Source organism: Vespa mandarinia, chromosome 20 (genome assembly GCF_050613455.1).
Source record: "Vespa mandarinia isolate Hongniang chromosome 20, ASM5061345v1, whole genome shotgun sequence".
Lineage (NCBI taxonomy): Eukaryota > Metazoa > Arthropoda > Insecta > Hymenoptera > Vespidae > Vespa > Vespa mandarinia.
Window position 1 is genome coordinate 2,112,501 of NC_140829.1, and position 22,500 is coordinate 2,135,000.

Genomic DNA, 22,500 nt, shown 5'->3' on the forward strand with positions numbered 1-22,500 from the left:
CAACGTAAGGTAGGTCACTGGCCTACTCTGCGTTTATTATTGACGTAGTAAACAACATAAATAGGATTATACGTCGTATGCCATTTGAAACACCGTGCGTGTGTACGTGTGTATGTCTCTATAGATGATAAATTTTATTTGATATTTAGACGCGAACGAACGTTTCTCGTTGAAACGAAGAAAATCTTTTAATCTAAATTAAATAAATCTAATTATAAATCTAAAATAAATCTAATTTAAATAATTAAAAGATCATATCTCTGTATATCGAATAGAAATTAGATTTTTAAATTAAAAAAAAAAAAAAAAAAAAGAAAAAAAAAAAAAAACGGAAATAAAAATAAAAAAACACAAATCTACACAGAATTATCGAAGAATTTAATATATATGCAATTTTATTCTTTTATTAGCGATTAAAAAATTTTGCTAATTATACTTATTATTATTATTGTTATTATTATTATTTTTTTTTTTTTTTTTTTTTTTTTAATATTTATCATCTTCATACAAAAAAGAAAAAAAAAAAACAGAAAGAAGAACTCGTACGATGGAGAAGAATCGTAATCTGACGATTTTTCTTCTCTGCTGTTTTTTTTTTTGTTGATCCTTTTCTTTTCTTATTTCTCTTTTTCTTTTTTCTTTTTCTTTTTTTTTTCTTCCTTGCCTTTTTCTTTTCTTTTCTTAACTTTCGTCGCGTTAAGGATGAGTGCATAAATGTGTCTTATTTCTGTTATACACTTATGTTACTTTCTAATTTCTCTTCGTAATAAAATATTCAAGACTCATCGCGGAATAAATGATATCGTATAATAGAAACAAATAAAGATAAGGATGAATGGATTGATGGGTGGATTGATGGATTGATGAATGGATGAATGGATGAATGGATAAAAGGATGGATAGATAGAATGGATCGATAGATAGATAAATCGATATCAAATAAGACTCATTTGTCTAATTATCTGTATAATATACACGATATAATATATGTTAAATAAATATATATATATATATATATATATATAATTTTTTTTTTTTTTGTTGTTTAATATCTATAATATATTTAAATGTAATTAAAAATTATACAACGAGAACGATTACTATATATTATAAATATGATTCAATTAAAAATTCGTTAATGTGAAATTGAATTTTACGACAAAAATCTTTTGAACAAATTTTTAACGACGTTTTATATCGTCGACGATTGATAAAATAATTTTATTTTAATTTTCTTTTTTTTTTCTTTTTTTTTTTCTTTTTTGTTTGTTTTCTTTATTTCTTTCTATATTCTTTGTATATATATTTTTTTTGTTTTGTTTTTTCTTTTCTTCTTAGGTATCGAAGAAACGGTGAAATTGGTACAAGCCGCCGGTGGTACTTGTTACGGATACGTTTGTGATCTTTGCAATCGCGAGGATATTTATAAAAAGGCGGCTCTAATTAGAGAGGAAGTTGGCAAGGTGAGGGACCATTTTTATTTTCTTATTTATTTATTTATTTATTTATTTATTTATTTATTTGTTCTTTGAAATAATTAATTGATTAATTTCTTTCTTTCTTTCTTTATTTTTTTATTTTTTTATTTTTTCTCCAATTTAAAAAATTTTCCTAAACGTTTCTCAAGGATCAAAAAATGGAGCAAAAAGAAGAAAAAAAAAAAAAGAAAAAAAAAAGAGAAAAAAGAAACTGTCGTTTTGAAATCGTACCTTTTGTTTAAACAAATTACATTGTGTCCCTATCTATCTGCCTCTCTGTCTTTTTCTCTCTTTCACTTATTATTTTCGAAATCGATAGTTTTTGGAGCGAATAGACATGAATACGTATCTTCTAGTGTTATCGACTTACTCACCTAGAAAAAGATAGTATACTACTCTCTATCTGGTGTAAGTAGAGGAGGGGAGAGTGGGGAAGGAAGGGGTGAAAGAAAACATTATGAAAGTCTGCATTACGCCACATCTCTCTGTAATATACGGAGAACTCGTTGTCGGCATCGTACGGGCTGACCCGTTTTCAACATTTCTTAAAAAAAAAAAAAAAAAAAAAAAAAAAACGAGAACAAAGAAAGAATTAAAAGAAGAAAAAATTAGAATAAAATAAAATTTATTTCCGTCTGTATACAATATATATATATATATATATATATATATATATATATATATATATATATAAGTAATATGGTGTTTAATCGGATTGGGCTTCTGAAATAAGTTATTTTTTTTCTTTTTTTTTATTTTTTTTTTTAATTCGATGATCAAATAAATTTTGTCTTTTTAATGGCATATAAATAATTTACATCGAGGAAATTTATTTACAAATGTAAAAATTATGAATCCCGTCAAGTTACTTTTGATACTTCAATTTAAAAAAAAAAAAAAGAAAAAACACTATACGAAGAATTGAAAAAGTGGAATACGTAATTGTTATTTAATTTTGTGAACTGCTCACGTATATACATTTTAATTCCACGATCTATAGTTACGCGCGAATCGAAATCTTAACGTTGTCACCGACCTTTCCTACTTTCACTTTTATATTCGATCGGTAAAAGATTCGCAACTCTTACAAAGCTGTTTATTCAGAGTGATTCAGGAAACTCGTTCTTGAATCAGGTTGAGCAATAGCGTAGAAATTGAACAAACATTTAAACGTTGAAGAATTTTCAAATATTAAAAAGATCGATTGTATTTATTTTTTTTTTTTTTTTAAGAATTTTAATACACAATCATGATAATTTTTATCTTATGCAAAAACAATAACAAAAAAAATATATGTATATATATATATTATTATTATTATCTAAGAAATGGTATGCGTAGTAATTGGCATAATTCTATGAATCAAGAGATTGTAATAAACAAAGATTCATTATAAAAAGTTCATCTCTTTCACGTCAATAATTATCGTAATTTGAATAATTATTTCTATGGATTGATTATGGTTTATTATTCACGTATATCATCTTTTATATGTATTATTGCTTTAACATTTTTTATTCATTTATTACAGGTAACAATCTTGATAAACAATGCCGGCGTAGTTAATATTATGAAGTTCTTAGAAACTCCTGACAATCTTCTCATACGTACGATGGAGGTTAATATAATGAGTCATTTTTGGGTAAGTATAAAAACTATCGTAAGTAGTATTATTTCTTTCGTCCTTGTTTTATTTCTCTCTCTTCCTCTCTCTCTCTTCCTCTCCCTCTTTTTCTCTCTCTCTCTCTCTCTCTCATTATTTAATCCTCACACACTCGTAATCATCTTATAAATTATACGATCGCCCTCAAACGTAATCGTTTCTTCGAATATTACGCTCGATTCTCATGTATTTCGTATGTTTTAAAATTAAAAAAAAAAAAAAAGATAAGAAAAAGTTAGAAAAAAAGAAAATAAGGAAAGGAAAAGAAAGAGTTAAAAGAACAAAAGAAAAGAAAAGAAAAAAGAAAAAAAGAACAGAAAAAATTGTAGCAAAACTTTCAATCAAAAAATTTCGTTAATGAGAATTAAAAGATATCAAGGAAGAGGAAATCTCTGTTCGTAAAAAACAAAAAAGAAAATTGTTGTTGGCGAGCAGGCATGCTTTATTACAAATAAAAATGAAACATAAATTCTTTTCTCTTATTATCTCGAAAGTTTAAGCAATTAAATTTAATCGAACGCACGCCGTTATGACGTTATAATTTGCGATTTTTTTCCATATTCCGTGACTATAATCCCATCGTATTATAAGATGTTTGCATTATGAAAGAAATAATAATCACGTCCGTGTTAATTTATCATTGTTATCGTTAAACGTTTGAGGACAAAGATCAGTAACGTTTACACGATTATCTTTTTTAAATGTAATGAAATTTTGCCTTTATAAAAAAAAATCTTGTTCTTTCGTGAAATTCGTTAATATTTTTTTTTACGCACACACACACACACACACACATATATATATACACAATTAAATAAATAATTAAGTATTAGTTAATTAACTTTAAGTAAAGTATTAATTACTTGATCTAACTTCTTCGTTTTGTACGCACAGTCCTGGATCTTTCTCTTTTCTTTTTTTTTTTTTAATTCTTTTATCTTTTTTATTTACTTCCCCCCCTTCCCCTTCCCCACTACTTTTTTTCTACAACATAAATCGATAATAATAACATCGGATAAATAGCATCGAAAAGTTTATAAAAAATTCTTTTTGTTCGTAGGTTATTTAGTTCTTCTTTTATATTCATTTATTCTTCGACATTAACGTCAGTACGATCTATATCAACGTTTATCGATCATTATCAATCGTCGTTAAATTTTTAAAGGATCGATCGTCGAACGATTAATTTCCATTAAAATCTAAAATTATTCAATCATTAAATGTAAAACAATTCAATAATTATCTAAAAAAATTTTTTTTGTCGAATAATTTGCGATTCGATATCACGATCGTTATAACGATGAATTAAATAAATAATAAATAATAAATAATAAATTAAATAAATAATTCGGTTTATATAGGAAAAAAAAAAGAAAAAAAAAAAACTCGTATTGAAAAATTCAATATTACAAATATTACAAAGATATTTATTAAAGGGTATAAAGGGTAAGAGACGTAGTATCGAGAGAGAGAAAAATGATTTGATCAATACTGATAATAGATAACTCTTTGTCGATCATCAGTTAAATCGATATATTAGAATACACGAAATAAATTTAATATCTCAATTTATTTCTATTTATTTCCTTTTTTAATTTATTTAAATTCATTTAAAATTAAATAAAATTATTTATTAATAAATTTAATCATTCATCTATTCAATTTGCTTTTTCGTACGATCAATTATATATTTATTTTTTCTTTTTTTTTTTTTTTTTACTTACAATCTCATTTAAAGGATTAGTTAAATTTTATTAAATTTAAATATTTAAGTGTCATTAAAAAATTATAGTAAATTTCTTTCTTTCTTTCTTTATAACACACGTCAAAGAATTTTCGTAGACCAAAGTTGGTCAATTTTCAAGGACCAAATATGCCTCGAAGAAATAATTTCTCTGATGTAGTGAGAGGCAAGTACGGTCGTGTTCACCTTAGTAGTTCGTTGTGGAATCGTTGCTGTTGGTCAGGTACAGAGAAACCGGTCAGATGACTACAAGTACTAACACCGTTCGCGAGTAGTTGCCATAGTGTATTCCATATATTTAAAAATTGCAACACACGAAGATCTCAACTGTATTTTATCCTTGTCTAATGTAATTTGACTCTCATTTAATTTCAAGAAATAAGTAAAATTTCACGATTTCTTTTTCTCTTTTACATTATATCATTTTATTTTTATTCTTTTTTTTTCTCTCTTTAATTTTTTTTTTTTTGTCCCTGAAGAGAACTCCCTAGCCGAATTATTTTGGTTACCTATGATTTAATATGATGTAAATATGTCGACGTAAGTTATATTATGTTATATAACGAAGGATATTTATATAATTTTGTATTAATATTATAATATGTCCAATGACGTAATGACAGATACATATATTAGCAGGTAATATATACCATTCTAATATTTCTTCAATTACCTAATCATTTTGAATTCATTTTTCTTTTGCCTTTTTTTTCCTGTTTCTTACTTTTTCTTTTTTGTTTTTTTTTTTCATCTTTTGCCGTCATTATGTCATCAATAATGTCAAATAGAAAATAATTTTTTACACGGACACATATTGAAAATGATTTGTTACTCTATTCTCTTTTTACATTTTCTCGACGATTATTTCTTGATAAAAAAACAAAAAATAAAAAAGAAAAGGAAAAAAAAGAAAAAGAAAGAAAAAGACAGAAGAAGAAAAAGATCTTTGTTTTCTTATTTTCTTTTTTTTCCTTTTCGCAAATTGAACAGATATTGAAAAAAAAAATTTTCACATCATTGAGTTAGAATGATTTCGAATATAAAATGTATCTCATGATTTTCGAAAATAATACATCCGAAGCCTTAGTTATAACTAATTATAGCTAAGCCAATTATATCGAAGCCCTAACGACGATTTTACATAGAAGTGTTGGATTATATCGAACGATTTCAATCTCTATAAATAATAAATCGACGTGAAAAAGAAAGAAAGAAAAAAAAAATTAAAGCTATTGAAAAAAAAGAAAAAACGATAAAATAAGAAATTGCTTTTGGAAAAGAAATTTTCTTTTGAATATAATCAGTCCGAAAGAATGAAAAGCTTTTCGATGTTTTTTTCTTTTTTTTTAATTAGATCTAAATATGCCACGTTGTGTCTTAATTCTAATTAATAAAAATACAAATGAAGAAAAAAACAAAATAAAGAAAAAAATTATATATATATATATATATATATATATATATATATGTATATATATGAAGCAATAACGATTAAAATTGCCAATTAATTGTACGTCGTTGATAATTAATAGATATTCGATTATAGCCTATGAGAATTATCATCAATTTTTTTGAAACATCCTGTATATGCAAATGTTTCTTCCTCTCTCTCTCTCTCTCTCTCTCTCTATCTTTCTCTTTCTCCCTGTTATTTTGTTTCATAAGAAAGAAATTAGACATAAATGTGAAGGATAACCAGTCCCGAATGATTTTAAAATTATAACAGATATTCTTTGATTAAGATCCTTGATCGTATATATATATATATATATATATATATATATATATATATATATATATATAATCCATAAATATAATCTGACATAAAAAAGAAGAAAAAAAATAAAATTTGAGAAACCAAATATATATTTTTGTCATCTTTTTTTTTTAAACATCGATCAATTCACTTATTTATTTTATCGTTTATTAACAGAGTCGTCAGATTGTTTTATTGGGATAAATGAATAAAAAACAAAAAAAAAATGACAGACATATTCATATTTATTTATGTATATATATATATATATATATATATATATATATATATATATATATAAGAAAAATCAAAAAACAAGTCTCTCTCATATTTACTTGTCCGAAAGAAAAAGAAAAAAAAAAAATGAAAAGAAAAAACGATCAATCATATTAATTTTGTTAAATAAATTACATAGATACGTATATACGTAAACATATTACATGATCACTTATGTTTCTATATAATTCCATATATAGATAAATATTTAAATGTCAATCATTTTGTAAAGCAATTAATTTTAATACATATTAAATAATATAAAAAGTAGATATTTTAAAGATGAAAACAGAGCGTAACTATGAAAATCTTTGGAGATCTTGTAAAAGTGGGTTAATCATTCTGTAAAAAAGAAAAAGAAACGTTTGTAATTGCGAGACTCTTACCATCTAGATGTCACGGTCATTTCTTTGTTGTATATTTACTCAACCAACCACTTTCTACCGACCCCTTTCCAATCACGATTTAACCTACCTCCATCTTATCCGAATAACATTATATATTTACACACACACATATATATATATATATATATATTTGTTTATTTCATTTGATTTTTCTTTATTATTTCTTTGGGGAATAATTGTGGTTTGAATATATTATCATATCGAGTATGTTAATATCGTATTATGATTAAATGTAATGAAAAAAAAAAAGAATAAATTAAGAACAAAGATTATAAACAGATTTTTTGTGGTAATCAAAACTTTACGTTCTTCGTATTAATTCTTTGTTTTTTACACTTTTAAAAATTTTTTTTAATTTTTTTTTTTTTTTTTTTTTTTTTTTTGTAGACAGTGAAAGCCTTCCTCCCGGCTATGATGGAAATTAATAAAGGTCATATAGTCAGTATAGCCAGTATGGCCGGATACGTTGGGATTCCAAAATTAGTTGATTACTGCACATCAAAACATGCAGCGGTTGGTTTCGATGAAGCTTTACGAATAGAACTGAAGGTACGTATTTGTTATTTTTCTTTTTCTTTTCTTTTCTTTTTTTTTTTTTTTTTTATATTTTATATTTTATATTTTATATCTGATATTTTATATTTTGTTATATTTGTAAGATTTTAGAAAAAGGAAAAATAAATACAGATTCTCGTTATCTTTTAAATGATTTATATACGTGCATCTAAATTTTGATTTTTATTTAAATCTTATTTTTAATTTTTAAATCTTATAATTAATCATTAACAATTTTTTCTTATAATCAAATTTTCAATTCGAACAATTTAATTTTTTTTTCTCATTTTTATTATTATTATTATTATTATTTTTATTTATTTATTTTTTTTTTTAATTATTTACATATTTTTCTTTTTACATATATGTTATTTACATATATTATTTGTATTTATTTGTATATGTATATATACAAATTAATAAATTAATAAATAAATTAAATAATTACATTTTTTTTAATTTAATTTTTCTTCTTATAATTAATTTCTAATTTTTTTCTTTTTCTTTCATTTATTTCTCATTCAATTTTTATTCATATTATTAATGTATATATATATATATATATATATATATATATACATATATAATGTATATATATATATATATATATATATATATATATATATATGTATATATGTATGTATTTATATTTTTTTTTCTGTCCTTTTTTTTTCTAGTACGAGGGATATAATAATATCAACACCACGGTCGTATGCCCCTATTTCCTTCGTAGTACAGGCATGTTTGGCACCGGATATACCGGGTATGAATTATTTTTGACGATTTTAACACATCAACTTAGAGAAAAAAAAATATATATTTTTAATATATATATATATATATATTTTAATGATTAATATTTTTTTTCAGATTTTTGTCTAATCTAAGTCCGAATGAAGTAGCAGAAAAGACTATAACATCGTTGAGATGTAACGAAAAGTACATTATGATACCGGGATATTTTCAATTTGTTTTACCTTTCAAATGGTAATCCAATATTAATTTTTATTACAACGTTATATTTAATTTTTATTCTTACAATTAATTTTTCAATATTTTCTTTTTTCAATTCAATCTTTATCCTTACAATTTATTGCAAATTTTCTTTTTTACATTCACTTTTTATTCTTACAAATGATTTCAAATTTTTTTTTTGTTAATTTAATTTTTATTCTTACAATTTATTTCAAATTTTCTTTTTTAAATTTAATTTTTATTCTTACAATTAATTTCAAATCTTTTTAAATTTAACTTTTGTTCTTGAAATTAATTTCTAATTTCTTCTTTTTTTTTTCTTTTCTTTTTAATTTATTTTTCATTCAATTTTTATTCATATAATCAATTTGTAATTTTCTAAACTTTAAATTCCAATGATATAATTATTAACTTTCAAAATTTAATTTTTTATTCTTAACAATTGATTTGTAATATTCAATATTTGACTTTTATTCTTGCAAAACAATTAATTTTTAATCTTTAAAATTTACCTTCGTATTATAAAATTAATCTTTAATTTTCAAAGTTTCGATCCTTTTTCTAGTTTTTCATTTTTTAATAATTAAGAAAAAAAAAAAAAGAAAGAGAAAAAAAAAAGAAAAAGAAAACTCGATTTCTATTCTCATAATTAATTTCTATAAAAGATATATCGTAATTAAATTTCAGGATATTCCCATGGACATGCATCAGTAAGATACTGCGTTGTATAGTCAAAGATATTTCACCTATGCACGAATCAACGGTAGAGACAAATGTGATCAACAATAGCAATAACAAAAATATAAATGTAAAGGATCAGGAGGACGGTGCGATACATCAAAAATTAACTAGGCATATTTCAAGTTCCGAAAGAAAACCATAGAAATTTGGAGTACGATTATTTCTCTCTTTCTCTCTTTCTCTCCCTTTGTTTCTTTTTTTTTTCTCTTATGGAAATTGTTATAAACTGTTACGAAGACATTTGCAAAGAGGTATATAACGTAAAATATTTTCCTATGTATATGTAATTATTAATGAAATAATAATTACGAACAATCTAATATTTTTTTCTTTTGTAATTGAGATGAATAACGAACGATGTAAGATATTCCTATGAAAGTGAACTTTTGTTTTTGTGTTTAGCTATCAAAAGCATAACGCCATATCAATTCGATAACTTTTCTTTTCTTCGAGATATAAATATATATATATATATATATATATATATATATATATATATATATATATATATACAGGATGAAACAAAGTTAATGCGATAATGTAGAAATGAGAAATACGTAAAAATGAAAAAAAAAGAAAAAAAGAAGAATATGCTCGATTTCTCAATTATAAATCTTCGTTAAGTAAGATCTTAATAAATTCGATTATACTAAAATTCTAATCATGAATCGTGATTTATAGTAATTTCGTGCATTGACAAACGAATAAAAATCCGTAATACAAGATTTTTACATTTGAATGTAATCCGATTTATCTCACGGATTTAATTCTGCAAAAATTAAAATTGAAGTAAATTTAAAAAGGAAAATCTTATGATTGAGAAAATTGAGTATTTTATTTAAAAAATTTCCGTCTCGTAATTATTTTACAATATATATATTTATATATGTGTGTATACATATATATATATATGTATATATATATATATATACATATGTTTAAATAAAACACTTTGTTATGCATATGACACATATCAGGGATATAGATTTATATCATTATTATAGTGACGATAATTATATTTGGTTTGTATTTAAAGTTGACGTTTATTTTGATGCGATACGATTAAATAATAGTAATAATAATAATAAAGAATATTAGTTAATAAGAGTAATTTTAATTATATGATGAAATACATAAGAAAATATATTATTATGAATCATAATTAATTCTTTCTAATGTTGTACAAAAAAAGAAAAAAAATTATAATAATAATATCTTATAAATAACATTGTAATTAAATGACATGAAATAAAATGAAAATAGAATAAAATAAAATAATATAAAGAAAAAAAAAAAAATAAAAAAATAAAAAAATAAAAAAACGAATGAATAAATCAATAAATAAATAACCACGATCCATTATACGAACATAGAGAAAAAATATATACCTATATATTTTGTTTAAGTGAAATAACAGTACATATAAAAAAATCTTGTAAATCGGGTTACTATGTGTAAACGCATATGTGTGTGTGTGTGTGTGTATATATATGTATGTATGTATGTATGTATGTATGTATGTATGTATGTGTGTGTGTGTGTGTGTGTATGTGTGTGTGTGTATATATATATATATATATTAACTTTCATTTAGATTCCATTATTTTATTATATTTTCAAAAAATCACTATAATAAGTTTTGAAATCAATTAAATTCTTCTAAGGGATATGATACGTAAGAACATTGAGTAAAAATTTTTCTTAAATTATCACTGAATAATAAATTAAGAATCAAACGATACTTCATTACATACATATAATATTATTCATTAAATCTAACGAATTATTTCATTTAACGTGTTAATTTAATATCAATCACTATAATAAATAGGAAAGGTAATATTATTCGACAAAAAAAAAAAAAAAGAAAATAAAGGAATAAAAAAATAAATAATTTCTCTTTTTTGAAATATTCCTATTACTATTGCCGTACGATCATCAGTTTATATGGGTCATAGTTATAGAAAGTAAAAAAAGAAAACTACTTTTCTCTTTGTACACATATACACATATACACACACACACACACACACACACACACACATATATATATATATATATATACATATATATGTATATATGTCTAATCCACGTGCGTTGGCGATACAATCATAGCGGACGTGAAGCAGATGTAGAAACTAAAATAGGCCGGTACTGCGATTATGTCAATAAAAGTCGATAATACAATCGTCCTCTCGTAGCTACGTATTATCATGTGGGTGTCTATGCTTCTACAAATATATATGTACATATGCATAAATATATATTCATTCATATATATATATATATGAATGTAGAAATGCTTAACCTGTTATAAACGTCATAAATAAGTACCATTGATCAATGTCATGTATGATTAATGAATTATTAATCAAAATATATCATATATTGTACTAGCATACTTTTTGTACCACTTTTATTGTATACAATACACTTTCTTTTCTTTTCTATTCTTTCCTTTTCTTTTCTTATCTATTTCTTTTCTCTCTCTCTCTCTCTCTCTCTCTCTCTCTCTCTCTCTCTCTCTTTTTAGAATTCTGTCTCTTCGTTGTAAAATTTATTTCTCATTTTTTTTTTCTTTCTAGTTTTAATCAACGAACGAAAGATAAATAATTAACTGATGGTATATATAAAAATTTGTATTGAATTTTTTGATTTATTTATTTATTCCTTTTTTTTTTCTCTTTTCCTCTTTTTGTTTCATTTTCTTTTTCTCTTCCTCTTTTTTTTTTTTTTCTTTTTTTTTTTTTTTAAAGAGTACACGTATTACATAGGAACGTTAATAAAAGGCATTGCGTGTCTTTTGTTGTCTCTTTTTCTATCGTGGCGAATGTCGCTTTGACGTTACACATATGTTACACGTACGCACATATACACACACAGACACACACACACACACACACATACAAACGCCTGCGTTACTAACAAGTACTACAAACACATATCTAGTAGCATGTATGCATCTCTAAAAAAAAAAAAAGAAGAAAAAGAAAGAAAAAAAAAAATAGTAATATATTATGCTTCCTCGACGATAACACACGATCATTACGCGTCGATAACTCGAGCTGTTAGCAATTACCGCGTTAGAAGATATTTTAATATAAATAAATAAATATATATATATATATATATATATATATATATATATATATAAATGTATATATAAAAAAAACAAGGTTAAACTGATATTTCCATCGTGTATATATAACATCACCATAATAAGATATATTAATTACATAAATGATAAAAACGAATTGATTTAAATAGTTCATAATATTTAATTATTTATCTTGAAAAAAAAAAAAAGAAGTGATGTGAGACCAAAAGAGTGTTATGTGTCCTGTGTGTGTGTGTGTGTGTGTGAATGAATGTAAGTGTAACATGTTGGTGTTTAATGTGTGTGGGTGTGTTACGTACGTTTTCTAATTGGAATGATGATACAATTGAATATACCAACAAACACGTGAACGTTAAGAATCAGAATTTACATTTTTTTCCATGTTACGTAATATCGTCATCATTATAATAATCATCATCGTTGTCGTCATCAGTATCGTCACCATAATCATTATCGATGATTATGATGACTCGTCATGATCATTCGTCGATGTTTATTGTCCTTGAAAAATAGAACACGACAAACGTTCCTAACAATTAAACTATGATCATATAACATTTTTTACGTTCGATAATAATTTATAACGATATTTTAATAATCGATTAATATAAAAAGAAAAGAAAAGAAAATAAAAGAAAAAAGAAAACTTAAGAAAGGAAAAAAAATTCTTATCATCCGACTGAAAGATATATATATATATATATATATATATATATATATATATATTATTATTATTTATCAAAATTAATAAAAAAAAAGAAAAAGGACAAACAAATAAATAAATAATTATTTTCAATTACATTTGAAACTTACGTAAATGTCTATGTATATCTCAAGTGTTAGATACGCATGAGATTTTGAGATAAGTGATAGGGAAAAAAGAGAAACGAAACCAAAAAAAAAAAAAAAAAAAAAAAAAGAAGAAGAAAAAGAAAAAGAAAGAAAGAGAAAAAAATTACATACATACATATACGGATATCTAGATCGTTCATTGATATTTAGAAAAAAATTTTCAATTCGAAAATATTCATTGCAATTGTTAAATAAACGTATTACCGTGTATTCCTATGGTTTCGTCTCAATTTTGATGGTGTTCCTGATATATGGGTATTTTTTTTCTCTTTCTCTCTCTTTCTTTCCTCTTCCCCTCTCTCTCTCTCTCTCTATCTCTATCTCCTTTTTGCCAAATCGCAACGATTCACGAGAATAAGATATTATCGTTATCGTATCATATAATATAGATAACGTACCGAGAACGCCGTTGCAGCGTCTACACAGTCATTAATTTCTCGCATTACCGTCTCTGATTTCTTATTGTTCGTCGTGTGTGCGTGTGTGTGTATGTGTGTATACGTGTCGTTAATGTATATGTGTACCTTCATGATGGTGGTATATTACCACGTGTAAACTTATGTGATAAAAAGAACGTCAATTTATTTTTTTCGCGCGTATGACGTCAACGACTAACGACAACGAAGAACGAACAACGCGATTTATGATTTGAACGATAAGAAAGAGAGGAAGAAGAAAAAAAAGGAAAAAAAAAAAAAAAGAATTGAAGAAACAGACATCATAGATATATCGATATATCACATAGGACGTACAGATATACATACAAACACTGTAGTTACCAAGGTGCGCAAGTGTATCACGTATTTGTACCTTAAATTAGTTCTATTAGAAACTATCATCTCGTTAAGATATGATGTATTACTCGGCACATATCACGTTGACAATAATATTAATGCTGACGTGTATAATCGTCAAGTGTTACGTCATTGAAGAAACGGAACTTTTGAGATTGTGCGTGCCGCAAAATTCCTGCGAGAGTTGCCTGGAGGTTAACGATGCCTGTGCCTGGTGCAGCGATTGGGTATATATATATATATATATATTTTTTTTTTTCATGTATACATATATTAGGTGGACCGTAAAGTAATGTCGTTCCTGTGCATATCAATATTTGATCGTTAAAAATTATTAAAAATTGTTACAAATTTATTCGTTTGAATTTAATTTAAGAAAGCGACATTACTTTTCGATCTAATATATATATATATAATATATATATATGTATGTATGTATGTATATATAGATTTATATATTTTATATTATCTTTTTTGTGTGTGTATGTGTTTTTTTTTCTATATATATTATATATAATCGTTAGGGTAAACGTAGTTTTATTTTTTATATATTATAGAATTATATTATATCGATTTTTTTATATTATAAATTTCTTTTTTTTTTTATTGAATACCAATCTCTTATGCCTAGGAGCCCTTTTAGAGAGAGAGAAAAAGGGACTACAAACGTTATATAATTTTTTAATAATATTTATATTTTTAATATTATTGTTTATCTTGTTTTTTCTCCCATATTTTTTTTTTTTTTTTATCGGATATCTTTTTGAGGGTGGGCAGGCGGTCGAGGAGGGGAGGGGACGGAAGAAATAGAAGAGTAAAGAGAGAGAGAGAGAGAGAGAGAAAAAAAAACTACAAACGCAATTATTTATTATTCATTGTTTTCAGTCTTATACGAATTCTACTATTGGCAAACCGAGATGTAATTTGCTAAAACGATTGAAAGAATTTGGTTGTCCAATGACGGAAATAAGAAAAGCTCCAAGTGGATACGTAGAGTATATTTTGAACGAAGATTTTCAAGATGTATCGTCGGATCATTTGCCGGTACAACTTAAGCCTCAAAAGGTTCACGTCAAGTTACGACCAAATTCAAAAATGGAAATGAACCTTCAGTATCGACCGGCTAAGTGAGTGTTATGTAAATTGATCAGAAGAAAGAAACAAGACAAAACAAAAAAATCGACAAAAAAACGTGGTTTTCTTTTTCTTTTTTTTTTTTTTTTTTTTTTTTTTGTTATTTACTTTTCTCTTTTTTTTCTAAATTACATCGATATATTTGTCATTGTAATCATTTTTTTGTTTTTCTTTTTTTCTTTCTTTTAATCGAACGTTTTCTTTCTTTTTTCGATATATTCAGAAATTGTCGATTGAATATGATTTGTTTTTTGTTTACTTTTTTTTTTCTAAATTACATTAATATGTAATTGTATTTTTTTCTTTTTTTTTTTTTCTTTTTTCTTGATATATCCCAAAACTACGCCCTTTGATCTGTACTATTCGATTGGAAACAATACGAATATATTTTTTTTCATTTTTTTTTAGTTTATATATATATATATATATATATATATATATATTACGTTAGTATATCTACCATTGTATTTTTTTTTCTTTTTTCTTTTCTTTTTAAGAAATCGCAACCATCATTTTTCAAATGATAGTTATATATCTACATTCTATTATGTGTGAACGTACGTATGTGTACGTACGTATTATAAAATCGGGGAAGGTCACGTTTACTTTTCTTATCTTTTGCGATATATAAGGCATAAATACGCAAATGCTATGAAACTGTGTCATATGAAATATGAACGGTATATATGGGTATTACGCATATTACGTAAAGTCTGTTAATCCGTTAAAATAAATTCATTCGTTGTTTTAATCGATAAACATGTAATAACATTTATATAATTCACAATACCAAACGAGGATTTAATCGTATAACACGTGTAATATTGGTATAAAAATAATCGCGACTTCGCTTCAGTTTTTTTTTTATTCAATAAAATCTTATTTTATGTAAGAACCATAAGTAAGATATATCCTTCAAAGTGTTTTTTTTTTTTTTTTTTTTTTTTTCTTATCCAACGAAATCCATCAATTATCCTTTAGATATTCGATTGAATAAGATTTATTTTTTCTTTTTTTATTAATTTTTTGTTTTATTAGATTCTTTTCTTTTTTTCTTCATATTACATTTAATATACATCTCTCGTTATAATCTTCTTTTTTTTTTAAATCTTTATTATCGATTGAATATAATTTGGTTTGTTCTTTTGGTATATTTATTTATTTCATTTCTCTCTCTTTTTTTCTTTTTTTTTTTTTTTTTTTTTTTTTAACATTACATTAATATATCAACCATTGTATATCTTTTTTTAAGAATAACGTTTTTCTTTCATAAAATAAAAGGGATAATAAATATTATCCCTTTTAAATCTGTATTATTGATTGAATATAACACGAATATGATTTCTTTTTTATTTATTTATTTATTTATTTATTCGTTTTTTGAAATAACATTAATGCATCCTTCATCGCATTTCTTTTTTCCTTTTCATCTTCATTTTTAATCATTCCTTTTTTTTTCTCGATATACAGAAATTATCCTTTAGATTTTTAACATCGATTGAATATAACTTGCGAATATAATTTATTTTGTTTTTTTTTTTTTTTATTCTTTTATATTGTTTTCCATTTTATTTATTTATTTATTTTCTTTTTCTTTTTTATGTATTACATTAATATATCTCCCATTGTATTTCCTTTTTTTTCTTGTCTTCTTTACTTCAATCGAATAATTATTTTTCTCCTTTCGATTAACAGAAATTATCCTTTGGATTTGTATTATTTAATGGATTTAACATGGTCGATGAAGGACGACAAGGATACCCTAGTTGGTTTGAGTCGAAAAATGACGGACACCTTGGGAACATTTACTGACAATTTTCGTCTTGGATTTGGTAGTTACGCCGATAAGCCATTGATGCCATTTATATTTCCAGGACATGAAAATAATCCTTGTAGAAGCGAGTACGCTACATGCGCACCACTTTATTCATTTAAACATCATCTTCCATTGACAGGAGATGTCGATCAATTCGTACGTAAGGTATGTAATAATTATGATTAATTAATTACATAATTAATTACTTAATTGATTAATAATTTAAATCAATAATAATAGAAATTAATAATTATATAATAATTATTAATATTTGATTATATCATAAATCTAATGCTTTTACGATGACGAAAGATATCGATTAATGAACACGAGGGAGGATGGGGGGAGGGAGTGGGATTTCTGTTTTTATTGAACAAAAAAAAAACAAATAAACAATAAATAAATAAAGGTAAACAACAGCGACGTCACAGGTAACGTGGATAATTTGGAAGGTGGCCTTGACGGTGTAATTCAAGCTATAGTTTGCGAGGACGTTATTGGCTGGGGACATCAAGCAAGAAAATTAATGCTTCTTGCTACCGATGGATATTTACATTTTGCCGGGGAAGGAAAGGTAAAGTAATTATTTATTTATTTATTCGTATTTATATGATAATTATTAATTTGTTAATATGATTGATAATAATTATAATTCAATTATGAATTCAATATAATTTCATTATTAATTTTAAAATTAATAATTCAAAATTAATTAATAGTTATAATAATTGTGTTACACCTTGTTGATAATAATAATTATAATTTAATAAATAATTATGTAATAACTATAATTTGATTGAAAATTATAATAATTATAATTCGATTGTTAATCAATTAATAAATATATTATCTATAATAATCATAATGATTACAATTTAAATGATAACCATAATAATAATTATAATTTAATTAAAAATTATAATGATTATAATATAATTTTGTTATAATTAATAATTTCATTGTCGTTTATAATTTATATATTAATTAATAATTATAAAGATCATAATAAATGATTGATAATTATAAATGATTATTTAATTTAATTAATAATACGTCAAATGAAATAATAATAATATTACATGAATGATATTATCGTTGAAAAATAATGAAAATTTATAATCAATTAATTGTTCTCTGATCCATTTAATATCAAATAAATCAATCAATGGCTATTATCAATGACTATTTAAATTAGAAATATTTTTTTTTTCCTTTCAGTTAGGAGGAGCCGTAAATCGGCAGGACTTTAAGTGTCATTTAGATAAAAATGGTCAATATTCTCTTGCCAAGGAATACGATTATCCGTCGTTAGCTGAAATATCGAGATTACTTCACGATCATAAAGTCAATTTGATATTTGCAGTTACGGAGGATCGCCGTGAGGAATACGAATTGATATCCGATTTATTAAAAGAGAAAGCTAGAGTTGCTACTCTAGCGGCTAACAGTTCTAATATATTAGAAATCATCGAAAGTTCTTATCATGAAATAATTTCGAAATTGGTTTTACGCGATAACTCAACCAATCCATTAAAGTTAGAATATTTTTCGAATTGCGGAAGGAACGATTCTCTTATCGTAAACAAAGCCGAATGTAATGGCATTCAGGAAGGTCAGGTTTACGAGTTCAAGGTCGTCTTTTCGATGGAATCATGTCCAAGGAATGAAAGCCTTTGGGTGAGTAAGTAAATATGTCAATTGAGTATTTACACGTAAAGAAAGAAAGAAAGAAAGAAAGAAAGAAAAAAGAAAAAAAGAAAAAGAGAAAAGAAAGAAAACATGCATCATACGGTTATGCAAATCAACTTGAAAATCGATAATATTATAACGTTAAAAGGACAATGATTATTTTTTATTTATTTATTTATTTATATTTTATTTATTTATTATTTTTCTAATCTCCCATCATCTCGAGTATGAAAAAATATTCTCCTTGAATCTACACACACACACACACACATATACATATTTATGTATATATATGAATCGTTCTATTTGACAAATCGATTAGCTCAATAAAAGAAAAAGAAAAATAAAAAAAAAAAAAAAGTATTAAAATATAAATTCGAACAAGCATTGTAAAAATGTACGAAGGCCACGTCTATGCGTTTAAATTGCATTATTGCAAATATTTTATAATACGTCTCATTAGTACAGAATTAATTCGATTGGGTTATGAAATAAATTCTATGATGATAAAAATGAATTTTGTTATTTAATTATATTTTTATTTAATGACATTTAAATAAAGAAAATTCGCTAAAATTTATTTATGAATATAAAATGTCGGGATTACATCAAGTGACATTAACATTTAAATCTAAAAAATTTGAAAAATATATTAATCTATTTGGCTTTTGAACGATTCACATATATATATATATATATATATATATATATATATATATATATATATAGAGTGTCCGAAAAGTATAGGACCAAACTTATACTACATATTATTATAAGTTCAAATGGATGAACAAAGTTGTCAGTTTTTTAAAAATACTTATGATTTATTTCCATTGGTCGAATTATCAATTGTCAAATTTTTTCTTACTTTCTTTTTTTTTTCTTCCTTTTCTTCTTTTTTTTCCTCCGAATTTCTATTCATGGGTTCACACAAATCACATTGATTTATAAAAGAAACAGAAGATGAACTTTGAAAATCTATTCAAAATGCATTTACTATTATTTCCAATGTAATCGATATATTAGATAGATTTTGGAAAATCATTAATACGACGAATGAAAGTCTGCATTCTTACGAAGGAATAAATTTACAAACATTTCTTATAAATGCCACAATAAATCATAAATATTTTTAAAAGGAAATATATCTTTTCATTAAAGCATTTATACGAACTTTTTTTCCAACCATTTGATCTCAATAATATAAGTTTGGTTCTATACTTTTTGAACATCCTGTATATATACATATACATATATATATATATATATATGTGCGTGTGTGTGTGTGTGTGTCCTAAATAGAAACAAACAGTGGTAATAGACGACGCGTTGGCGTCAGAGGCATCTGAAATAATCGTCGAGGTGGAACTGTTGTGCGGTTGCAATTGCAAAGAACAGAAGAGTTCGCATTGTAAAAATGGCGTTAACGAATGCGGTATATGCAAATGTGATTCTGGATGGTCTGGTAAGATTTTTAATCTCCTTACTTTCTCTCTCTCTCTCTCTCTCTCTCTCTCTCTCTTCTTCTTCTTCTTCTTTTTTAACTCTAATTGTTGTGTATAATATCTTCAAAATAATTTCAAATTGTACACTTGTGGATGCATTAAGTACTCTAAGGTACAGCTTTGAACAGCTGTCATTCATATATGGAATGAATAATCTTAATTGGAAAAAAAAATTTTGTATATTTATTCTTTGAAGCCTGAAGTGAAATAATAATCAGTAGGATTTTTGAAAAGGTATTTTCAATTTTGTCGTCATAGAAAAAAAAAAAATTCATGAATCATACGTAACGAGCAAATTATTTTAATTGAGCTCAAAGTTGATATAAGTATGTGCCTACGTTCCACAGGCTCAATTTTGATTTAATCAAACACCGAATAATAAATTCTGAAATGAGAATTTTGTTTTTTTCTTGTTTTTTCTTTTCTTCTTTTTTGTATTTTTTTTTAATTTTTTTTTTTTTTTATTTCCTCAGGAGAGACCTGCGATTGCGACGAAAGTTCGTGGCTCGTTAATCGTTTACAATGCATTGAATTTGACGGGACAAACGATGCTTGTTCAGGAAGGGGCGAATGCATTTGCGGTAGATGCAGTTGCGACCTTGGTTACAAAGGACAGTACTGCGAATGTTCCCCTTGCGACAAGGTAATGAAATAAATAATATATATGTATATATGATTAATTATTATATAATTAATATTAAAATCGTATAATTGAGTACAAAGTTAGTTTTTTTTTTCTTTAGAAAGGAATATATAAAAAGTTAATTTTTTTTATATTCATTCAAGATACTATTTTTGCCGAAAGTTTTTTTCGACGATTTTCGAAAGTTACTTGATGATTCTTGAAAATTTTTTCCCGATTCACGAAAATTTATATATATATATATATATATATATATATATATATAAAAATTATAAATATATATAAATATAAATATACGTATATATAAAAATATATAATAAATATATATATATATATATATACATATAATAATATATAAAAACGTAATTAAATAATAAAATTAAGTATTATTATATTAATAATATTACATTATATTATTATATTAATATTATATTAATAATTAAAATATATGTATATATATATATATATATATATATATATATATAAACGTAATGAAATAATAAAATTAAGTATTATTATATTAATAATATTACATTATATTATTATATTATTATATTATTATTATATTAATAATTAAAATATATATATACGTATATATAAAATATATAATAAATATATATATATATAATAATATATAAAAACGTAATTAAATAATAAAATTAAGTATTATTATATTAACAATAAAAAAAAAATATATATATATATATATAAATGTATATGTATATTTGTATAAAGTCGGTTCATAAAAACTTATAATTTATAAAAATTAGTAACCATATTTGATGATCATTTTGTTATCATTTTGTTTTTTTAATATTCGTCATTAGACTGACGGTATAGAATGCGGTGGACGTGGTACTTGTGAATGCGGTATATGCAATTGCATTGACGGTTGGAAAGGAGATGGTTGTCAGTGTCCTTCGGACAATAATCTGTGCATAGCACCAGGAAGCGATGAAATTTGTGGTAATCATGGTTATTGCGATTGTGGACATTGTAGGTACGTACGAATTAATTATTTTTTTCTTTCCTTTTTTTTTTTTTTTCTTTTTTTATTTTATTTTTTCTTCTCTGTCGAATAAAAAATTATCCATTAAAATCATCGACATGGTTACTTAAGTATTACACATCAAGCATTACATCAATTTTTACATCAAATATTGTAAATTATTAATAATAAATTACGTTATATATCGTTAACGAATGCATTTTATTTTAAGATGCAATACAACAGCACCCGATGGCCTATATTATCGTGGAACATTTTGCGAATCATCAGCGAGCTCTGGCGGTAGCGATCTTTGCGTTCTTTATAATTCTTGTGTTAATGCCACCGTAGAGATTTCACAAGATG

The 22,500-nt window shown here is 24.4% G+C and overlaps 2 protein-coding genes and 1 long non-coding RNA gene across 6 annotated transcripts in view; 2 read left to right on the forward strand and 1 right to left on the reverse strand.

The window, feature by feature from the left end:
- Window positions 1-10,052, forward strand: part of LOC118447337 (short-chain dehydrogenase/reductase family 16C member 6-like) — an 18,615-nt gene extending 8,563 nt beyond the window's left edge. For all 3 annotated transcript variants that reach the window (XM_035879168.2, XM_085662989.1, XM_035879167.2), the window contains 6 exons: window positions 1,339-1,463; window positions 3,010-3,120; window positions 7,712-7,873; window positions 8,557-8,642; window positions 8,750-8,866; window positions 9,542-10,052. In XM_035879168.2, the coding sequence (XP_035735061.1) occupies window positions 1,339-1,463; window positions 3,010-3,120; window positions 7,712-7,873; window positions 8,557-8,642; window positions 8,750-8,866; window positions 9,542-9,737 (797 nt within the window). In that variant the 3' untranslated portion in view covers window positions 9,738-10,052. The remainder of the gene's footprint in view (window positions 1-1,338; window positions 1,464-3,009; window positions 3,121-7,711; window positions 7,874-8,556; window positions 8,643-8,749; window positions 8,867-9,541) is intronic.
- Window positions 10,053-11,602: 1,550 nt separating this feature from the next.
- On the reverse strand, window positions 11,603-12,079 carry LOC146872351 (uncharacterized). The gene is made up of 2 exons (XR_014983350.1): window positions 11,904-12,079; window positions 11,603-11,826 (listed from the first exon to the last, which is right to left on the reverse strand). It is a non-coding gene; the product is annotated as an uncharacterized LOC146872351 (long non-coding RNA).
- A 1,550-nt stretch (window positions 12,080-13,629) lies between these two features.
- The window catches only part of LOC118447336 (integrin beta-nu), a 12,523-nt gene continuing 3,652 nt past the window's right edge, over window positions 13,630-22,500 (forward strand). The window contains exons 1-9 of one of the 2 annotated variants that reach the window (XM_035879166.2): window positions 13,630-14,586; window positions 15,245-15,486; window positions 17,189-17,474; window positions 17,719-17,883; window positions 18,528-18,986; window positions 20,301-20,463; window positions 20,977-21,146; window positions 21,974-22,146; window positions 22,367-22,500. The exon at window positions 22,367-22,500 is cut by the window's right edge and continues 66 nt beyond it. In XM_035879166.2, coding sequence (XP_035735059.2) covers window positions 14,416-14,586; window positions 15,245-15,486; window positions 17,189-17,474; window positions 17,719-17,883; window positions 18,528-18,986; window positions 20,301-20,463; window positions 20,977-21,146; window positions 21,974-22,146; window positions 22,367-22,500 — 1,963 coding nt within the window. In that variant the 5' untranslated portion in view covers window positions 13,630-14,415. The remainder of the gene's footprint in view (window positions 14,587-15,244; window positions 15,487-17,188; window positions 17,475-17,718; window positions 17,884-18,527; window positions 18,987-20,300; window positions 20,464-20,976; window positions 21,147-21,973; window positions 22,147-22,366) is intronic. The other variant, XM_085662944.1, reaches the window with a different exon arrangement.